Source organism: Cephus cinctus, unplaced genomic scaffold (assembly GCF_000341935.2).
Source record: "Cephus cinctus unplaced genomic scaffold, Ccin1 Ccin1_scaffold0564, whole genome shotgun sequence".
Classification (NCBI taxonomy): domain Eukaryota; kingdom Metazoa; phylum Arthropoda; class Insecta; order Hymenoptera; family Cephidae; genus Cephus; species Cephus cinctus.
This window is the reverse complement of record NW_014333216.1, coordinates 786961-806630: the sequence shown is the minus strand read 5'-3', so window position 1 is coordinate 806630 and position 19670 is coordinate 786961. Positions and strand designations below refer to the sequence as shown.

General features: G+C 41.4%; 1 protein-coding gene and 1 long non-coding RNA gene across 8 annotated transcripts in view; one reads left to right on the top strand and one right to left on the bottom strand.

Annotated features, from left to right (window-relative positions):
• Nucleotides 1-8488, bottom strand: part of LOC107268510 (G1/S-specific cyclin-D2) — an 18608-nt gene extending 10120 nt beyond the window's left edge. The window contains exons 1-2 of one of the 2 annotated variants that reach the window (XM_025085815.1): nucleotides 7563-8488; nucleotides 3493-3708 (exon numbers count right to left, since the gene is read on the bottom strand). In XM_025085815.1, coding sequence (XP_024941583.1) covers nucleotides 3493-3708; nucleotides 7563-7760 — 414 coding nt within the window. In that variant the 5' untranslated portion in view covers nucleotides 7761-8488. Of the gene's footprint in view, nucleotides 1-3492; nucleotides 3709-6873; nucleotides 7425-7562 lie in introns of those variants that run through there. The other variant, XM_025085816.1, reaches the window with a different exon arrangement.
• Nucleotides 8489-8678: 190 nt separating this feature from the next.
• The window catches only part of LOC107268512, a 19131-nt gene continuing 8139 nt past the window's right edge, over nucleotides 8679-19670 (top strand). Inside the window, exons 1-5 of one of the 6 annotated variants that reach the window (XR_003059925.1) lie at nucleotides 8679-8896; nucleotides 9152-9941; nucleotides 11418-11823; nucleotides 11879-12198; nucleotides 12280-15172. This is a non-coding gene — a long non-coding RNA (uncharacterized LOC107268512). Of the gene's footprint in view, nucleotides 8897-9067; nucleotides 9942-11417; nucleotides 11824-11878; nucleotides 12199-12279; nucleotides 15173-16219; nucleotides 16262-19670 lie in introns of those variants that run through there. The other 5 variants (XR_003059923.1, XR_001537848.2, XR_001537849.2 and 2 more) reach the window with 5 other exon arrangements.

Sequence of the window (19670 nt, the reverse complement as noted above, 5' to 3'; positions counted from 1 at the left end):
ATCATCCCACCCTGCACCCGGGCTGCCAACAGAAGCAAAACAGAAAACGAATCCACGATTCTGACGTATACATCGAAGAGAGAAAAAAGAAAAATGGCCACGCATGCGTTCGCGCACTTGCCTGGACAATCACGCAGCGTTTCAAGTATAGACTCAACACGGTGTGACATTTTACGACAGCATAACTCCCGTATCATACGCACGAACCTCCGTGTTCCTCAAGATCGGCACGTTTCTCTCTCGTTCGCGATCGTAAGTAATCGCGTGTGCTCGGGAGAGCTCGGATTATCGCTTCGCGCGACTCCGCGATCTTTTTCGTGCCACCGTGCTAGATCCTATGACTACGCGAGGAATTGATCGAGGTATCGTCGTTTCCTCCCCCGTAAGTTAACACGTGACACCACAGCACGACGCCGTGTTCCCCTGAATCGTGGCTGATGGTACCGTATTAAAAGGAAAAAGAAAAGAAAAAAAAAACCTATCCAACCTAACCTAACAATAATATACCAAGTGCAACAGGTTCCAGCGACATATGGCCAAGGTAAGCGCCCGTGCCATTACGTTGCCCAGGGAGCAGGTGGAAAGCGGCGTGGCTCTCTAAATTGGAGCGTAGAATGTAAATACAGTACGAGCCACGTGCTAACCTCTAATTGCGTGGGCAGGTGGTGGTTGTCCGGGCTGCACGGTCGTAAGACCGCGATCCAATGGACGGGGAGGTTCGCCCACGCGCATGCGCGCACTGCGCCGTCCCCAACCCTTTCACGTCGTACGGCCAGTGGACACCGAGAGAGCGAGCCCCGGTCCAGGCTGAGGGAAAGGGGGGGCCTGGGGGGCTAAGGTGGGCAGCAGCTGCCGTCGGGGGCTCCGAGAGAAGGCCCGGTGTGCTCCTGCTACCAATGCTCTCAATTGTACCGACGACGGTGCTGCTGCTGCAGCAGGACGTCCCTTAGGAACACCTGGCCAACACCTGCAATCCACCACCCGGCACTCCAATTGTTGTCAACCTAACCTAACCTCCGAGCACGTTCCCTTGTCTAGCACCTTGCCACCGAGAGAGAGATTCCATCGTGATTAAACTTCCAGCACGTAAATCTATCCTATCGTATTTTTAACGTATGTCAGAATTTTCTACAGGTACAAAATTTTACACAGTCACGGAATCAATGTGCAACAGCATTGTGGGTATTATATAGAGGACAGTGGATGACGTGTGAATTAACAATGCGCTTTTCGTATCTTGTTCAAATTGTGTGTATATATATATACACGGACCTATTGTAGCAACTATATACATGAAATATACATATATATATATATACCGGTTATGTAGCAGATACAGTATAATACATACGGGTATTGAAGTTCGCTGACCGGGCAATACTGTATTGTGATTCGATAAAATTCGTGAGGTTCATGGCGGATGTGTGGCACGTGCTTTGAAACACCGTGTATTATTAATTATGTATAGCACCTGCCTGGATATTAGAAAAAAAAAAAGTCCGATACACCCTAAGAGACAGATACGATTTGCTTATCAGGCCTCGCGCTTTCTTGGGTATTGCCGAAAAACAAAATCAACTTTGACGTATTTCACAACGGAGCAAATAATACAAAAATCCTGAGAGCATTTTTTGACACAGATAACGGAGGACCTTGCACCTCAAAGGTCTGCCTGAAACCCCGCGCCTGTATCTCGTACGCGTGCAATGACGGCCCGATTACCGACAAAAATCGCAGATAACCTCGTTACATTTTGTTACAGCGAGAAAGTTATCTCGGCCCGAATACGAACTCTGTAGCACGGACGTTGTATGCATGTGTCGTGTAATGAGAAAGAGGGAAAAAAAGAGAAAGAGGGACGAAGAGAAGAGAGAATGATCGAGAGGAAAGAGGAATCGATGATTAAGAAAATTCCACTAGACGTGGATTCTAGTGACTTTTTTGAAACGCGTTTTCAGATACATTACTTGTACGGGAAATTCCCTAGGACTGCGATCCCGTCGCCCACCTGGGCACGCGTCGCGTCTATCACGGCCTAGGGAATTTCTTTAAAAGGCATTGGCCTCCACGGGGTAATCGGGCACCGTAACGTAACTGATGAGACTTCACGAGAGACAGATATATTAAATAACGTTACGGTATTATCAGCTGTTATCTATTTGGGCAACGCTCGGGCTATCGCTTGTTTGCTCGTGGCCTTTTGAGTTTGTTGCGCTTTTTTCACGCCTCGTATAAAAGCTTACCGGGTGCATCCATATTCTTAGACTTATCAGCTGATCTCGCGCGTCGTACGTATAACCGGTGCGATTGACTTAATGGACGGCCGGATAGTGTTTACGGGATTACCCTACACTAGGAGGGGCAGGGAGAGGGGCCAAGCGGCGCGCGACCTGGTGACTTTTTATCCAAAGTGCAACGCGATGCAACGGTCGGTATTGCAGATCACTGTAGAACCCAGTGACTGTTTTCCCTCACAGATCACCAAAGGCACTACATCCGCGATAAATTATTGTTACTCTTTAACTTTTTTTATCTAATAAATACTGATAAGAAGAAAATTAATTTTGCAAATATTAATTATGACTATTTCAACAATTTTTGTATACCGACCTCTCGTACTATTTTAATGAGGTTATTAACATTCATCCGAGGACCGATGACGTCTCGTTACTAATCTAACGACAGAAATAAGACCGTCGAACTACGTAATACAGAGGCGTACATTGACGACGTCTCTCATTGGCGAGCTCCTTCGAAAAAGTTTCACGTACATCGACGACAACGTCTCGGAGTTAATCATAATGAATATCATGCACCGCGAATAATAGTTAATGGAATTGTCATCTTGAAAACAAAAAAAAAAAAAATCGCTAAGTTAACGTACAATTCAGTCGCGTTGTCAAATGCTTATGGGACTTGATGGGAAGGTCGACATAACATTAATAGGCTCTCATTGACTTCGTGGTAATATTAAAGATTCGACGATACTGATTTATTAATCATTTATCAGTTTCACAGTAGCCGACAGTACACTGCCTTACAGTAAGCCGATAACAGCCTATTTCTCTAAGAATAGGTGATTCCAAGAGTGTCCCCGCGTACAGTGAATTATATAAATATTATAAATAGTCTGTTTAGAATAAATAAACAAAATGTCAAAAGAATGAATGACATCGACCATCGACGATTGTCCAAGATGACGAAACGGAGCCGAGACGAATTCTCTCGTTTTCGCACCGATCGCGTCTCGCGCAGTGCCGCGCATTGAAAAACCGCCCACTCGGTCTCGCGGACCGTGTAATAAATTTGCCGCGTGCACAATGCGCGTCGTTGCGCAATGTTGAGAATTCACGTCTCGACGTTTTATGGGACCGATCTGCCTCCGACCGTCTGCCGGTCTTGATACAAACAATCGAAGAAGCTATCGCGTAAAGGATCTTCGCTGCGAATGATAGTCCAGTGAATGTGATTCATAGTGATTGGTAAGCTCACCCAAAGATCGTCCAGCGTGATGGAGTTGTCTGTGTAGAAGACGAGGACCTCGGCCGACAGTGGACTCGGTTCGCGTAATTTCGATGCCAGAAGTAAGCAGGCTGTACCGAGTAGCTGTAGCTGGGACTTTCTTATCGGACAAATAGACAGGAATCTGTCCACGTAGTTCATCGACAATGGGAATACCTCTTCCTGGCATTTCTGTTCCTCGCACACCTAGAGTGACAGAAAGAAGACAGCGCGTTACGATACATAATGGGAAACATAACACAACGTGTGGATGATATGCGGGGTCAAAGTGTAATGAAAGGGGGGCCCATAAATAGAAATGGAGAACATACCTATGGGCCCCAGTGGTGGTTAATGAATTTTCTGATAGACCAGGTGCACCTAGTCCAGATACAGTGCCGTAGATTGGATTACGGGGAGGCGGGGGGGGCGGCATTGAGTAATAATAAATACTTGGGCCCAATTTAGCCTAAACGTAATAACACGGTTTAACTGTACATTTTCGGCCTTGTCGCGTGTGTTACGGGCCAGTAAAATCCCAATGGGGTTCAACTGTTGTGCGGTACAAAGTTTGGAATTGCAAATTTTTATTGGGACTGGAACAGTGGGGCCCCGCCTATCTCGTTGGGCCCTTTTCAAATTAGTTATACCAGGTGCTACCCAAATACTGCTAGGCTGGGACAGGAAACTTATGTTATCCAACGAACCTTAACCACCCTTTATACACTTGGCGCCCCTCGTGAACCCCATGAAAATTTCTCGTGCAACGTGGTTGGACGGCTAACGAGCATTCCCGTTAAAAATTACTGAACACTCTCTTTCTCTCTCGGTCTGTCTCTCTATCTCGCCTGGCATATCGACGCCGGGCGTCTAATTTCCTAAGGACTACACGATATCGTCACCCGTTCGCAACTTTGACAAAAATATTATTATACACATTGCATCGATATCTGCGAGTCTCAAAAGTTCCGATTGCGATAAATTGATAACTCCCTCGCTGACGCCAAGATAGCGTAAAACAGGCAAGGCGTGATTCGAATTAATTTGACAAAGTTTTTTTTGGGGGATTCCACTGAAAATTTTTCTCCCTCATCGCGCAACCGTGTATCGCGGACACGTGTATACGCAACGTAGTCAATTTTCACGTAAGTGACCGAACGAAAGATCCTGGACGAGAGGATCGATCAAAAAATTTAAACTCGAGTCCAAATTGCAAAATTATTTATCGAAGCGCGCCAAATAACGAATTAAATTGCAAGTCGATTGTGCCCTCTTAATAAATTGCGAATGTGGGTTACGCATTCGCATTTTTCAACGAGTGAAATTGCCCGCTGAAACGGGTCCTCGCGAATTCGCAGATTCGAATCGACGCGGTTGTCACGAATCAATGTTATAAATTGCATTAAAAAATTCTCACCGAGTCTCGCCCGTGCGCGGTGCAAGGGTTCTGATTTAAAAGTTCCATAAATACGGCTTGGATCGGCAAACAATACAAAAGACCATAAGGATCGAGAATAATTAAAGAAAATTATAAATAATGAAATAAACAATTGAAAGTCTATACACAGACCGTACGAAATGTTAATGCGCAATGAAGAACAGCGACGAGAAAGGAGGATGAAAAAGACAAGAGTCAAGGAGGGTTAAACAAAGGAGTACCTTTTAATGCTAGCAGACAAATAATTGATCAGAGTCAAAAATTCAGAGTCAACTGAATTCGAATGGACTTTCGAGACTGATTCGAAGTCCAGTCGAGTTCAGTTCTCCAAGTGCCCCGGCGGTCTACTCAAGGTCAATCTTACAAACCATCGGTGTTGCAATTACGCGCCAGTCAAGGATTGCGTAAATCCGAGGAGCCCAAAGAGTACAGAAGCCCCATAGCCGGAGAACGAGTACACGAGGTTGGCACCCGAGGTAAGGTTAGGTAAGGCGATGAGTGAAACCGCAAGGAAAAGGGCAGACATTGACGTGCGAAAACAAAGTGAAATAATAATAACAACCAGCCAAGTTAACCAGAGTGAAATGAAAGTGGAGACGTTGGAGAGGAGTCCGATCAAGCTGCTGGCAGGTGAACGTCTTACCCCTTACGACATGTAGTACTACGTGGAGTACGCATCGGAGTAAATTTTTGGGGCCTTTTTTTGGGCGACCGGGATAACGACGCAACGGGCCCATACATACCGGTAATGGGAATGACGTAAACGTAACGTAGTAACCGAAAGAGAGTTTGGGTCCCACGGTTAAGAATCCTGGCTCCCACCGGGGGGAGGATCGAAATCGGTAAGAGCTGCTTACTCGTTTGTGCGCTTCGGGATGAAACACCAAGGTGAAAGAGAGAGACGGATAGCAGCAACCACTTTCACATATTTACAACCAGATTCTACTCGCGTTTCCTGCGCGTAAAAATACCTGTTTGGCCGACTCATTAAGGAAAAAGGCATTTCGGTTGATTCGCATTTTTGCAAGTTTCCAATATCGATAATTATTATTCTTGCTTTGCTCGATTAATTTTTGATTTTATGTAAGGGATGAAAACCGTTAACAATTTTTGTATACGAATTGGGGAAAAAAAAAAAAAAAAAAAAAAAAAAAAAAAGAAATAAAATTCTATCGCTTTTTTATGTGAATCTCAAGGAGAGCAGCACCGGAGTGCGCAAGATCATCAGGAGGAATGGAAGGTCTGGTTGTATAAGGCCCACGTGAAATTTCGCGCGAAATCTTTGCGGAGTCCAGTTGAAATTCGGGACTGTCGATTAACGTTTTATGGTTTTATCCTCTCCCTTCGTCCCCCTCCGCCCCTCGCACGCTCTCTCGTGATGTATATGTCTCTGGGACTTGTGACTGTGAGCATTCTGAAGATCACTCACACCCGATCGTTCACTCATACGCTTGAATTCTGTTCGTCTGGTACGATTCTACGTGGCAAACGACGCTCCTGCCGGATGTTCGTTAACGTCGGGCGTCGAATATTGCGGTATGAAAGGTGAAACGTGGATTGGCTGGATGAGAGGAGCGAAAGGAGAAAAAAATTAGAACAATTTTTATAAAGAATAAAGGAGACTGAGGTACTTAGACTTGGCGAAGAATCCTAACAAGGAATAATACCTTAATCCTTTTCAAATCTAATTGACGTTTCGACTAATTAGGATTATCATGGAACGAACGGGAATTAGAGGTTTGCCTTATAAAGTGTTTCCAATTTTCTTGCAGTTGGATGGGTTAGTGAATCCTTTTACGTGGAAGAACAGTGTAGTCAACGGTTACATTGTAAGAGGTTGTATGTTCGTCGGTCTTATTTCTGAGGAATGAGTTTTGACAGTAAAATGGAAGGTGAAAAAGTTTGAAAAAAAAAATAATCAACTTACTTCTTACCGTATAAAAGGAACAACGAAGACCGTACGAGCAAATCATGTCTGTGCCAATCGTGGAATCACTTCACTGGTAAATACATAGTCGGTAACCATGATGAAACCCAAACACGTTTTATCGGTATTTCGTTGTACAAAGGGAACAACGAATTTCAGTATAGTAACCGTGACTCAGAAAGAATACGAAAATTTTAAATAGATACGTAGGATTCCACGGTGTATAATACAGTCGGTGGGTAGATAATCCGAAAATAAAGGTTAAGTCACGTAGACACAGTGCCACGCAGAAGGCCAAGTATCTTACATATGGATCCAAGTGAGGCTAGATGACGGAAAAGATAAATTCACACAAAGAGGGCAAATTCGGGATACGTAAAGACCCATTTACACTTAAAAAAGCTACTATACACTCCGTTGCAAAAACTTAGCCGTACGTTTAAGCCTATTGGCAACGACGGATTCTTAGGTTATATTCTGACAGTACATGCGGTCGCAGATTTTGTCAGACAGGATGCGCCGTGACACGGGAGAAAAAGGAACCACGTCGAATGCTACTAAGTTAACAGATTGAAGAAACAACGATTTTACTTAATTGTGATCAGAAAAGACAGATGGTGCGGGGAGGATAACGAGTAAGAGAATAGAGAATTTAACACGGGAGAAAGACACGTGTGCAGGATTTCCTGTGCTCACCTCCAACATCCATTCTGCAACTATTTTGCGCATGAGCGGCGAAATGTCCCTCTGCACGCATTCAAAGTATGAGCTGCTTGGTGCGTAACGTTCCTCCGTCTTGAGAAGATTTTGAAGTACGCGATCGTCTCCGAGAAGTGCTTGGTCGGCATAGGCACGACATTCGGTTTCGGTACTTTCGCAGCAGAGAAGATCCATGTCGACTGAAAGGCTCTGTAGGCCTTTATATTGTATGTATATATGTATATATGTATATATCTGTATATATATATATATCTATATATATCTAGATATATATATAGATATTTATATACGATGTCCTTCTCTGTGACTTGAAAAGGGACTCCTCCAGTAGTCCACGTGGCGCGGACGCTCGATTAAAGGGCTTGCTGTTGTTACGAGCGGATTTCACTTCTTGTATTTTAGTGATTATTACTTATTCACAAGCACTCGGAACACTTGTTCACGGACTGACTTCACAATAATACTGAACATTGACACTGATACCACTGTACGTTCCGTTGCTGATAAATCTTCCAATTGATTATTGTATCTTGTTTCCCTCAAGTCCCGTACAATTGTTTAAATTATTCTTAAAAAATGTCCTCTTTTTTTCGCGATATGTGTTTCTTTGCGTATCGTTTATCTGTGTGTCTCTTTGTGTGTGTTAGAAGCTAGCAATAAGTTAGGCAGGGGGTCTAATAAATAATTGGTCGGATCTTGATTCGAGTTAGGACTTGACGGAATTTTCGGCGAGTGCTCTCTTGGGATATGTGTGTGTGTATGTATATATATATATATAAATATATATATATATAATACACATATATATGGCGTTTCCTTTTTCTTTTTAAATGTCTTCGGGGACGAAACGCTTACTCGCGGGAGATCACGACCCGACACTGGCGACTTACCAGGTCAGAATGCTGCCGGCTCTGCGACCGGTATCCACAGCTCGTTGGAAAACCGCCTGCTCGGCTATCTTCGACAGTTTTCGGTGAATTCAACTGGTGGGAGAATACCGGCTACTTTGTGTAAACGGGTCTTGTTTAGCCTCGCGACAGTCCCCTCGGTTACGTTCGTTGGAACTCGACATTTGTCGGTAATACTCGTGGATATTCGGATGGGATCGGATGTATTCGGCCTGACAGAACTCATTATTTCCACGTAGACCGAACCGGCAGGTTATGCGAGACGTTCACTTCGTCGATGCCGGAAATAACGATATACTCTGAAAGTAATTAATGATATCGTCTAATTAATATCTCGATTGCTTCGCATCGCTATAAAATATTGGATCTTCCGCATAGGAACACCAGGATTGCGTATAGAAGGTACTGAAGTGTCTCTTTAGTCTTGAACCTTTACGTTACCCGTCACTTCGAATCGCACGATGTTTGACTATTTCTTTATACATACATTTCTTCACTTCAAAGGCTTTTCGCCCGTGTCTTAATTAATTCTTAATAAAAAATAATGCTTCATTCTTTCCCTGATCCGTGAAGCTCGCGTAATTTAAATGTCCTCGGTAGTAAAGCTGAATTACGCACTCGTATTTAATTTCACTGAGGCATGAACGTTCTGCCCAGTGCTTCGCTTCTTCCTTCAAGGAAGTCTCCGTTCTGCTCCACGATTATATACCTGGTGTCTGAAGATCGAAAAAAACAGTGTCTGAAAATATATTTTTAACAAAGAAAAGTACACTCATCCCAACATCGTGTAAGTCTTATGCAATTATTAACCTAACGTACCTCTGTCGCAGAATTACGTCACTGCGTTCTACAATAGCGACAAATATAGTCAATTGTATTTACGTACAACATTCTTTTTCTCTGTCTCTTAAATATGGACACCCTGTATTGAATGGTGACGAAAATGAACTCCACGAGGTGGAACTCAGCTCGACTCAACGAATTGACCCAGAAATTGTCGTGCCCTTGTCGCATGAGCTTGGAGTAGCCAAATGCCTCTTGGCTCAGCGAAGCAAGAGTTCCAAAATCAAGAAAGAAAATAATGGGAATTCTCTAAATAGAGAGATACGAAATAAGCGAGAAATAATTCTTGCGATGTGCCTAGACGTCAAGAAGGTTAAGTCATAAGGTTAAGCTCAGTATAGTCGCATTATTGTCACGTTCTTCAAGTTGGTAAGGACATTCCTGATCTGTTTGTTTTGCCGTTCCCTGTGCGACGAACCTTCGACGGACATTGTCAGGATCGTCATTGGTTTCTATCATTGGATGACTGCCGGATCCCCTTTTTGTGATGGGACTGACCATGGAAAGTGAGAACGTCCGTATGCACTCTGGAAGCCATTATTCAATTACCGGTTTATTGTATCGTCGCGGGACTGATAAATTGACAGGAATGCTATTAGAAAAGGTTAGCTTTTTTTTTTCCTAACCGTCTCAACATACTCAACTAGCGCCATTTGCATCTATTATATATGTTGATACACTTCGATATTTCTGATACTCTCTGTGCCATCTCTACAAATACGCTGGAGTCTAGTATAAATAGTATTATGTGATGTTGACATAATATTATATGTACTACACATGTACTGGTATATTATCAGATGATATATCAATAGCTACAAAGTGCATATAAATTGTAAAATATATAATTTAATATACGCATTTTTGAATTTATCTTAAACTGTAACAATGGCGTTGGCTTAGTACACTGGTGCACGTTAATTTTCGATATATTTCTTTTCCTAGAAATAATTTCAGTATTGCTTATCTAGTCTGCGGCATATCCTCTTTTTTTTATATTCTCCAACGTACCGTTGCACTCGTTAAATTCGTTTAGTGATATTTGGTTATCGGTAGCGCGATAAAAGTGCGAACGCAAGCCGCGTTATCGTTATCGCGCGATGCGAGCAGCTTGCGCGAGCTTAGAGGTCCTCGGGCCGAATTTCGGTTAGGAGTTTGAGAATGACATTGAAATTCTGTTGGTACAATTTTTTAGCCAATCGGAGCCACCGGGTGGAGTGGTAACAGACCTTTTATCCTGATCATCCAGTCCACTTACGATTATTGCCGAAGTCTCTTTGTGGTTTCGTTCGGCTGTTTTCGGGGACATTCTCTTGGAGTCTTGCTCGCTGATTGGTTCATGATAAGAGAGTGGGGGGTCGAAATGATTCAAGAGTGGGGACTTGGTAGTGTCGGATAGCGGAGACAGGGAGAAGAAGGAGGTGACGTCAGTATCGGCTCGTGACCTTTAACCTCCCGCATACTCGTTTCCGGCCGTTTCCAATCTCGCATACGACGAATTATCCATTTTATCGATTTTTTTCCGGTCTTCTTTTCCTTCTACCCCTTCTCACAGATGGCTCTAGGTACTTAAACGATTTATAAGTGCAACTTTTGCCTTCGCGGTGTCTATTGATTTAATTAAATTGACAGTACAGTTAGGACTTTGCAATTCCATGAAAAAACTTTGCTATTTCCAAAATTAAGAAAAATAATATTTTTAAATAAAGCACTAAGAAGATGGCTGAGGTCTCGAATACTCTTGATGCTTACTAAAGAGGCAAGAGCGACGCGAATTCGTCATCGCGTTAAGAATTGGGCGACGTCGTCTGGCTAATTAAGCCGACGTTTGGGACTAATTAGCGTTTAATCAACGGATTAATCGTTTTTGTCCTGGAACGCCCCTAGGTCCTTCTGCATTATATCTTTTTCCCTGCGGTCCTCATTTACGTTAATTCATGGCCTAATCTTCGCTACGCCCTACTTTATCTAATATTTATTTGTGACAGAATATTAATAAAAAAAAAATTTGTACGTCCGTCAAGACTGTTTTGAAAATTGTTTATCCTCCGGGGGTAACAGGTTGCTCTGGCTGTTTCAGGTCCTTCTCGGAAAACGAGAGGAAGAAAGAAGGATGAGACAAAAAAATGTCGAACTTTTCGAAAAGCTCTTCCAAGAAGCCTAAGATCCTTTGCAGGATCTTCCTACCTTTGGCTCCCTTTCTCGCACGGTACCCCTTAAAGGGCAGCTGCTCTTTGTTTGCCTTTGGAGTTTTCCAGGAAGACGCACAGTACCTATACCCCTGACTTGGTAAATATCCCTTTGGAGCTTCACAACAAGGATGTTTTGGAATCCTGGCGCCTCCAGGTCCGCCATATTTCACGGGTTACTTCACTGCCTCGAGAACGCCGACCATGAGCCACGCTGGATGTTTATAGGTTATGCTGCGGATAATGGACCAGTCTGGCGCCTAGAGATTTTTTTTTCAATTGAACCAAGCTTATCTGGTGAGTAAAAGATGATGAATTTTTACTAGATTAAATATATATATATTTTTTTTAGGAAATCACTAGGACCTATTTACAGACTGAGAGAAGCGTCGTTGAGGCTTCTGAGATATAACGGAGCGGCCCGTACCCGCCACTGAGTCTCTTGCATCTTTTAGTTGCTCGTGCACTCGTGATGCGCGCTGGCTCTAGCGAATTGAGCAATTATCCGGGGTCAATAAATATTTATAGACCATCAGCATTCATTCGCATTGTTACTGAACTCGCCAACCCTTCGGACAAGGCTCACTGTCATTACTGACGTTACCTACTCTTACCGTAATTCACTACCCAATGGACCATTCATTGACAATGAATATGAAAAGGTTTGCCAAGGTATAAGGTTACTTTACTTTTCCTAACTTTGCTCCTTTTTTTTCATTCTCCCTATTGTTCTTCACTTTTATTCGTTACCAGGTTTACTTTCACTTGGACTAATCCTCGAGGCATCCACACCTACTCCCACAGTCCAGGCTGAACCTGCAGGTAGATATCCTGCCGCAGCAGGATACGGTCTTTCCTCTATTCTGAAAATAACGGTAAAAACCTTCCTGGTGGAGAGGCCATTCTTGGATTCTGGGGAATTCCCGGAAAATGTGAACAAAATCTGGAAACGCGTGTAATGCGATTACCGACAGGTTGCACTTGACCAAATTCCACGCACTTTACTTTCCCTTTGAAATTCTTAAGTCTTCGGGTATCCATTTGTCAGTTTAATTGTTCTTTTATCACTAATTGCATTAGTACACAAGACGGGTGCGCCTTGTGGGACTAGAAATAAATTGTCTTTGATATAGGTAAAGGGCTAACTAAAGTGGACTTGGTACACGTGGTACATAAGTAAATAAAGTGTATCAGTGTTCCCACCCTTGAGAATGAACACTGACCAAATAGAGAGCGCATCGTCTGTTGCACTTATTTTTTGCGTTGCAACGGACGAAGGACAACTGCACTATGGTGCAACTGACCCAAGTACTAATTCTATTAAATTCTATTTTGAATTCCTCCCGTAGTCTTGCGCTTCTTGAAATCAATATTGTACTTTTTTACTGTGTCGCAGTTTAATTGAGAATTTTATAAATTTTTTCTCAATATTCCCCTACTATTAGGACTCAGCGAAATAAGCATGGTAAAATTAATCATAAGTGCAGTACGCAATAGTGTCGCTGAAAGTGCAGTTGCGCGCCAGACAGAATTGTCACGTTCGCGAATAAGGGATAACGAGCGAGTAAGTGTAATGGATTTTCTGAAAGGCTTGTCGCGGATTCTCGGCTCGTTTTCTGCCTTTGCAGAAATATTTCTCCTCATTTGGCGAGCGGATCGTTGGAATGTCGTTGTCGCCGATTGAAAGCGATGCCCTTAGGGTCCGTAGCTATTAAACTCGTGTGTTTCTAATGGGGGATTAATTGGCGATCCCTTAGCTCTTGTTGCAAATGGTGTTTACATATTTGTAAAATAAAACTTATTTGCTCCTTGGCAAATTGGGACGTACTTTCTTTATACGACAATTCGTAGCAGACCTTATCAGTGAATTAAAAATTGATAAAAGTGACTCATCGTTGATTCCGAAATGTAAAGGAAGCTTTCGTAAGATCGTTGAAAATATTTTGTCGTAGCTTTGAACAAGTGTAACTTGTTTATACTGGATTTTGAAAATATTTAATGTCGGATAAATAATTTTTCATGCGAATTTACACTTGCCCGTTACGTTATCTGCCAAAGTTTAAATCACGTGCAACTTTGTAATATTTACTTGTGTAAGCATCATATTTTTTTTATTAACTATACGATCACCTCTTTATAGTAAATTTTACCATGACCATACATCGTTCATGTATCATAGTTTTTTCTGCTTTTCTTTTATAAAACTTAAATTTTAAATCTTTCATCCGTTGCATTTCAATTAACGTTTCTCAGCACGTAGCAGGAAAATTATTACAATGCTTTGTGATTCCATGATTAGGATGCTATAGTGTCATCAATACTGGATAGGCTTCCTATACATATTATGTAATGAATTTTCGTTATGAGCTCATTTACAATTCGAGAGTGTCACCTCAATGGAATTTTATACACTGACTACGTAAACTGTTATCAGGCTGTATTTCAATGTCAGCGGAAACACAATTGTACGTTCTAATACTTTTTTTCAATGTTTAAAAATTAGTGTAAATTTTTTCTTTTAACGCTAGATAACGAGTGTTTTATATTTTTGGAAATTTTCATTATACACTATGGTACAAACAATACAAATTTATCATCCACGTCAATAATGCGTTTATCCAACTGGATGACGGTCGAGTCCAACTCACTGGTATCCAATCAGTTTTTGGTGAGGCTGCTTGGGATGCAGACTTGCATCTCCAGACTGGAATCTCGTTCCCAGGCAACGCGAACCGCCGACTTACCGAACCGACCGGCATTCGATGCATTCACCATCCCATTCCCATACCCATATACTATCTCTATAGATATCCCTATCTGTATCACTAACTAACTATAATCTTCATATAATATTGTCCCTGTCGTCATTTTTGGTAATAGAAATATCGAGATAAATATATTTAGGTGAAATAATACAAACTTTCAATTTATAGTCTGTGTATACTTTTTATGTGAATTAAAGGTGAATTAACTCTTAACTAGTAAGGTGCGGGTCAATTGGAACCGAGTGCTATAAGAAATACACGTCATAATAAATCACCTTACCAGTTAAGGGGACTGAGAAGCTCGAGCGGCCATCTTGAATCAGCAGATGTGAAAATCGTAAATAACGTAGATTTGACAGATATTCCTTGCGCGTCCACGTCATCCAAGGAATTGTGCAGGGTTAGCAATTATTTATGTACGATTATTGATAAGATTAATTGAAAATTGAAGGAATTATTCGATTAGAAAATTTTCATGTGAAACTGGTAAACTTGAAAAATTTCGAGTTTAACAACTTTGCCGATTTTTAATTAATTATCGTGGACGCAGCGTGCAAGTGTAATGCTCGATTTTTTAAGGTTATCTGTGAAACTTGCCATTTTTCATTTTCATCACAGAAAATTCATGATGGCCGCTCGTAACCTATAATCCTCTAAGGGTTAAAGGGCCTTTTTTTTCCTAGCCAGTCCAAGAGGCATAGTTGTATCCGCCCTTATCAAAATCGTATAGTTCAGCGTTCCCCAACGATAGGCACTTCCGGTCTTTGTGATAGATAAAAGAGTCGTGGCTCGATATACTTTTAGTTGCGTTTAACTTTTGATACTGTGATTTTATGGTTGACAGAATATATCAATAGTTGCTGCTCACTCATAGTTATGAGTAATAGTGGCTATTGTTAAAATAGTTAAATATATTACTCTTTCGACTATTCATTAACTCATTTGCATCATTATTTCTATCATTTTTTTTACTGGGATAGTTCAATTTTTCAGTAAGATTTGAGTTTCTTATAGAATGGGATGAGGGGGGATAGCAGATAGTAGATCCCAGGTAATCTAGGGAGTGGCTTTTTTTTTAAATATCACTTGTCAATTTTCGGTCATTAGTGCATTTGTAGTTTTAAACTCAAAATTGAATATTCTTTTGATTTCTGGAAGAAAAATAGCATCGTCCCATTAAAAGAATCAAAAGTGATCTTCGAATTACCCTAACGCCTGCGCTCAGGAAGGAATTCTATAACGAAATATTCCGTCTCCCTTGAAACCCTACAACTTCTGTCTGAAAATTTTTTTTATATCCGGCTTCGTTTCCGAAAAATTCTAGTTGCTCACTATAAATGCCCCACCCTGTATACGCTTAGTTTGCGTAATAAACAAAAAATATTGGCGATAACCGCATATTTGTTTCTCTTCTCCCTGTGATGTAAATGGGTTAAAAAAAAGTAATATCAACTATTTATTAAATAAATAGTGTTTCTATTTATACTTACATTTCTTCATAGTATAAATCATGCATAGTATTGTAAAAATAATTTTATATAGTATCTCAATATGTAATCTTGCCGTCGCTCAAGTGATATCGGTAATGTGTGAAAAGTAGGCGATGCACTTGTGGCGCCAGCGCCAGCGCCAGCGCCAGTCGCATTACCATTGCCTTACCAGTTATTATCATTGCATTACCAGTCATTCATTATCATCGCATTGCAAGTCATTATCGTGACATTGCGCTCACGTCCAGCAAGAACATAATGAGTTATGAATCTTGCGTAATGTAATTCGACGTTTAATTGATTATCATACAATATATTTTCTTTTGTGCCAATGATAACCTATACTAATAATAGTCAATGAGATACATTATAGTTAAAATGTAATGCGCGATAGTTGAAACAGTTGTACATTAATAGTGTTCTTTTCTTATTTTATAGGTGTTTCCATACCCAAAGGCAACATCCTGATGGCTGAGCATGGTGAGTGATACTCTTTTCTTTCTCATCGAATTAACTATGCATAGTTGCAATTTTTCTTTAATTTTTACTATCATACACAGCAATAACAGTGTAAGACGTATAACCTAGTTTTCCTCAGGTGACCGGAGAGCTGTATAAATCGTTCTGATACATTGACTTTCCTACCATGACCACTTCCTAAGCTGATAATTGCCATTATCACCACATTAATAATAAGGCTCTCGTAGTTTCCTCGACCAGACCACAATTTCTCTGATTGTACATGACACAAATGTGAAATTGTAGAATTATAAAAAAAAACCATTTGATAAGCGAAAGAGGTTGATGTTTTTCACATGCTTAGTACTCGTGTCGAAGGGTGAGTATCGTATGAAGGTATGTGCCATGTAAACCGATGCTGTCACATATTTCGTAAATGCTATACCAGCGTAATACACGTGGAGTAATGTTTCCCGAGATTAGCCATCGTGAATGGCTACTATAATTCTGATATGAGATAGTACACCGAGTGTAAATAGTATTATGCCAAGCCGCGTATACGCTATAGAATAATAGTAAAAGTACAGAAAATAATAGTAGCATAGTAAATACTATAATGACTTAATGACCCAAGGCATATAAAGTGTTAATAGAAAATTAACTACGTCCAATGATATACAACCACATAAATACTAAAGTAATATATTGAGCCGCCTACTACCAGAATATATTTCACTATGCTCCACGCGATGAGTAATACCTGTTGATATATATATACTACGTACCAAGTAACTACTATACCGTAATACTATGGTATAAGCATAACACCATAAGTAGGTATTAAGTACTGATTGACGTTGGGTCAGGTTACGCTTATAGTTACGTTGCTGTAGGTCAGGATAGTTTAAGGGGAGAGCGAGAGGGGAAACGGGCCCAATAACAGGGCCCGCATCTAACAAAGGCCATTTTCATATTTCCTCCTAAATAGGAAACGCCGAATCCAATCGAGAGCTACTGTCCCATGCGGGCTACTATTACGACACGCATTTCCTTATACGCATCTACCTACACTACTGTTCTGCGTTTAACCTTTGACCTGCGACTGAAATTTTCAACCGTACACAAAGCATGCTGCCCGTCTCTTGTTCTCGAGCGTTGTTTATGAGAGCGGTTTCTTTTTGAACTCGCCTGTAGAACGAGTGTCCTGTCTCCGTGGAGCTATAGGCGATGCAATATAGGCGATATCGCATTCTCTCCCACACCCACACTCTCGCCATTTTCTCTCACGAGGTCAGTCTTCTTCCTTTTCTTATTTTTTTTTTTTCGTACCTTCGCCACCTTCTTTATTCCGAGAGCCTTTGTTTTACTTTGTCCTGCCGTTCCTTTAATCTCGTCGCCACCGGCAAAGGTACGCAACGCAGAATAGTAGAGAACACAGTGGTAAACAAAAGTAGCGCATCGAATAGTAGCTACTACCAAGAGGGCAAAGTTGCTACTATTGCCGGCGCTAACGAAACTTTTATTAATGAACAAACGGAAAGCGAACGAGAGTAAGAGGAAACGACAAGAACACGCGTACGTAATGTAGTAACGAAGCGTTCTGTATAAAAGGGTCTATGTGCTTAGGAGTTTCAGACCCCCTCCGATTACGTCACATCCGGCCTCTCGTTTTTCGCTACGTCCCACAGAAAGCCCGATAAGCGTCCCGACGTCGACCTCGAATCGATCCATTTCAACAAGCTTACATCGCATTTCACGGGTTATCATAGGCTATAGTAGTACACCTTGACACGCCTGTCGAGCATAGTGGTTTAACTATTATGGTGAACATAAAATAAAATAAAAAATACCTACAATTTCACAATGAACGCACTTATCTTTATAATAATAATTATCCACTATATAAACAATAGTAAGCTACTATGCTACTATGCACATACTATTTGTATCAGTCAACTGATCAAATTCGAAATTCTTTAATACGATATTACATATCGTAGTACAAACTTTACTATCGCGATGTAAAAGAGAACCGTAAGTCGTCGGACTGGCCCAACTTCGTGGACTTGACACCCAGTATGCTCTCTCTGTGTAAATAACTGACACACGGTCTCCTCTATCTCTTTCTGTCTCATAACAATGTACATACGTGCAATCATATAGAGCCCTCCAATACGTACGTGCCAGCAAGGACCAGGAAGGGGCTTCATTCATAAATGCTGAGGCCAAGGCGTCAATGGATGCTTCTCTCCGACTATTATGGTGGGAGTACGTCCCATGTGTATATGCACTCTGACATACGGTCATATGTGAGAGTGAAAACCAGAGTGGGAGGATGCCGCCCGAATATGTGTCGAGACGAGCGCGTCCAGCATTTTGTATGCACACGTGCGTCCCTGTGCGCGACACAAGGGCAACTATGCATCTACTATACCGACAACTACCATCATGGAATGTTACTAACCTCTCCTACCATCGTGATAGGTCCATACACCGTCGTACCGTCTCTCAAGAATATTTCTTCCTCTTGGGGCCCCGCCGCGAGGTAGCTTTGGGAATTTTAATGTTACCTAACCTGACCCAATGTACAGGTTACCGTGTATATGCAGTAACGTCCAATTGAAGTGCAACACTTGAATTTTTTTTACATTTCTGTGAAAGTATGACAGATTTCGAAAAACCAAAGACATATTTTTTAGGAAATTTCCTTCCCGTTCGAGTGGTAAAGGTGTTATCCCGATCGGATGCAAAATGCCCGAATGGCAGGGGTTGGAGTGAAAAAGTGCATTTTGGAACTTTTTGAAAAATTCGAGATCTAGTTGTTCCGGAAGGAAATTTATATTTCTAATTAGTAATATAATTCCTAAAAAATATGTCTTTGGTTTTTCGAAATCTGTCATACTTTCCCAGAAATGTAAAAAAATTCAAGCGTTGCACTTCAATTGGACGTTACTGTATGTATATATACATAGTTGTTTACTCGATCCCTCCTCACAGAGGTGGGGTGGCATTTATTTGAAAATAGTTTTGGAATTTGTTGTTCTAATGGATGGCAGAATATGGGGATTTATTTACACTCGCATCTATGTAACACCGAATTCCGCTGTACTGTCATATCGGATCTTGGGACACGAATGGCGTATGGTGGTATCTTGGATTTTTTTTTTTACGAGATGATGACAGTTCTGACTATGGTCAGTTTTGAGAATTACGTGGAACTGTGTGCCTTTTAGAATTCTTGGAATGTACACTCCGAACGTGCATTCTGTGAGACTTTAATTGGTTGGCGCCATGCTGATGGAATAATTAGTCGAAATTCTCGGAATATTTGAAAAATAACTTGAATCGTTTTCGAAAACGTATTTCGAATTTGAAAATTTTTCAAATATCGATTTATTTTCTCGGTGTTTATGTGGCGGGGGGGGGGGGG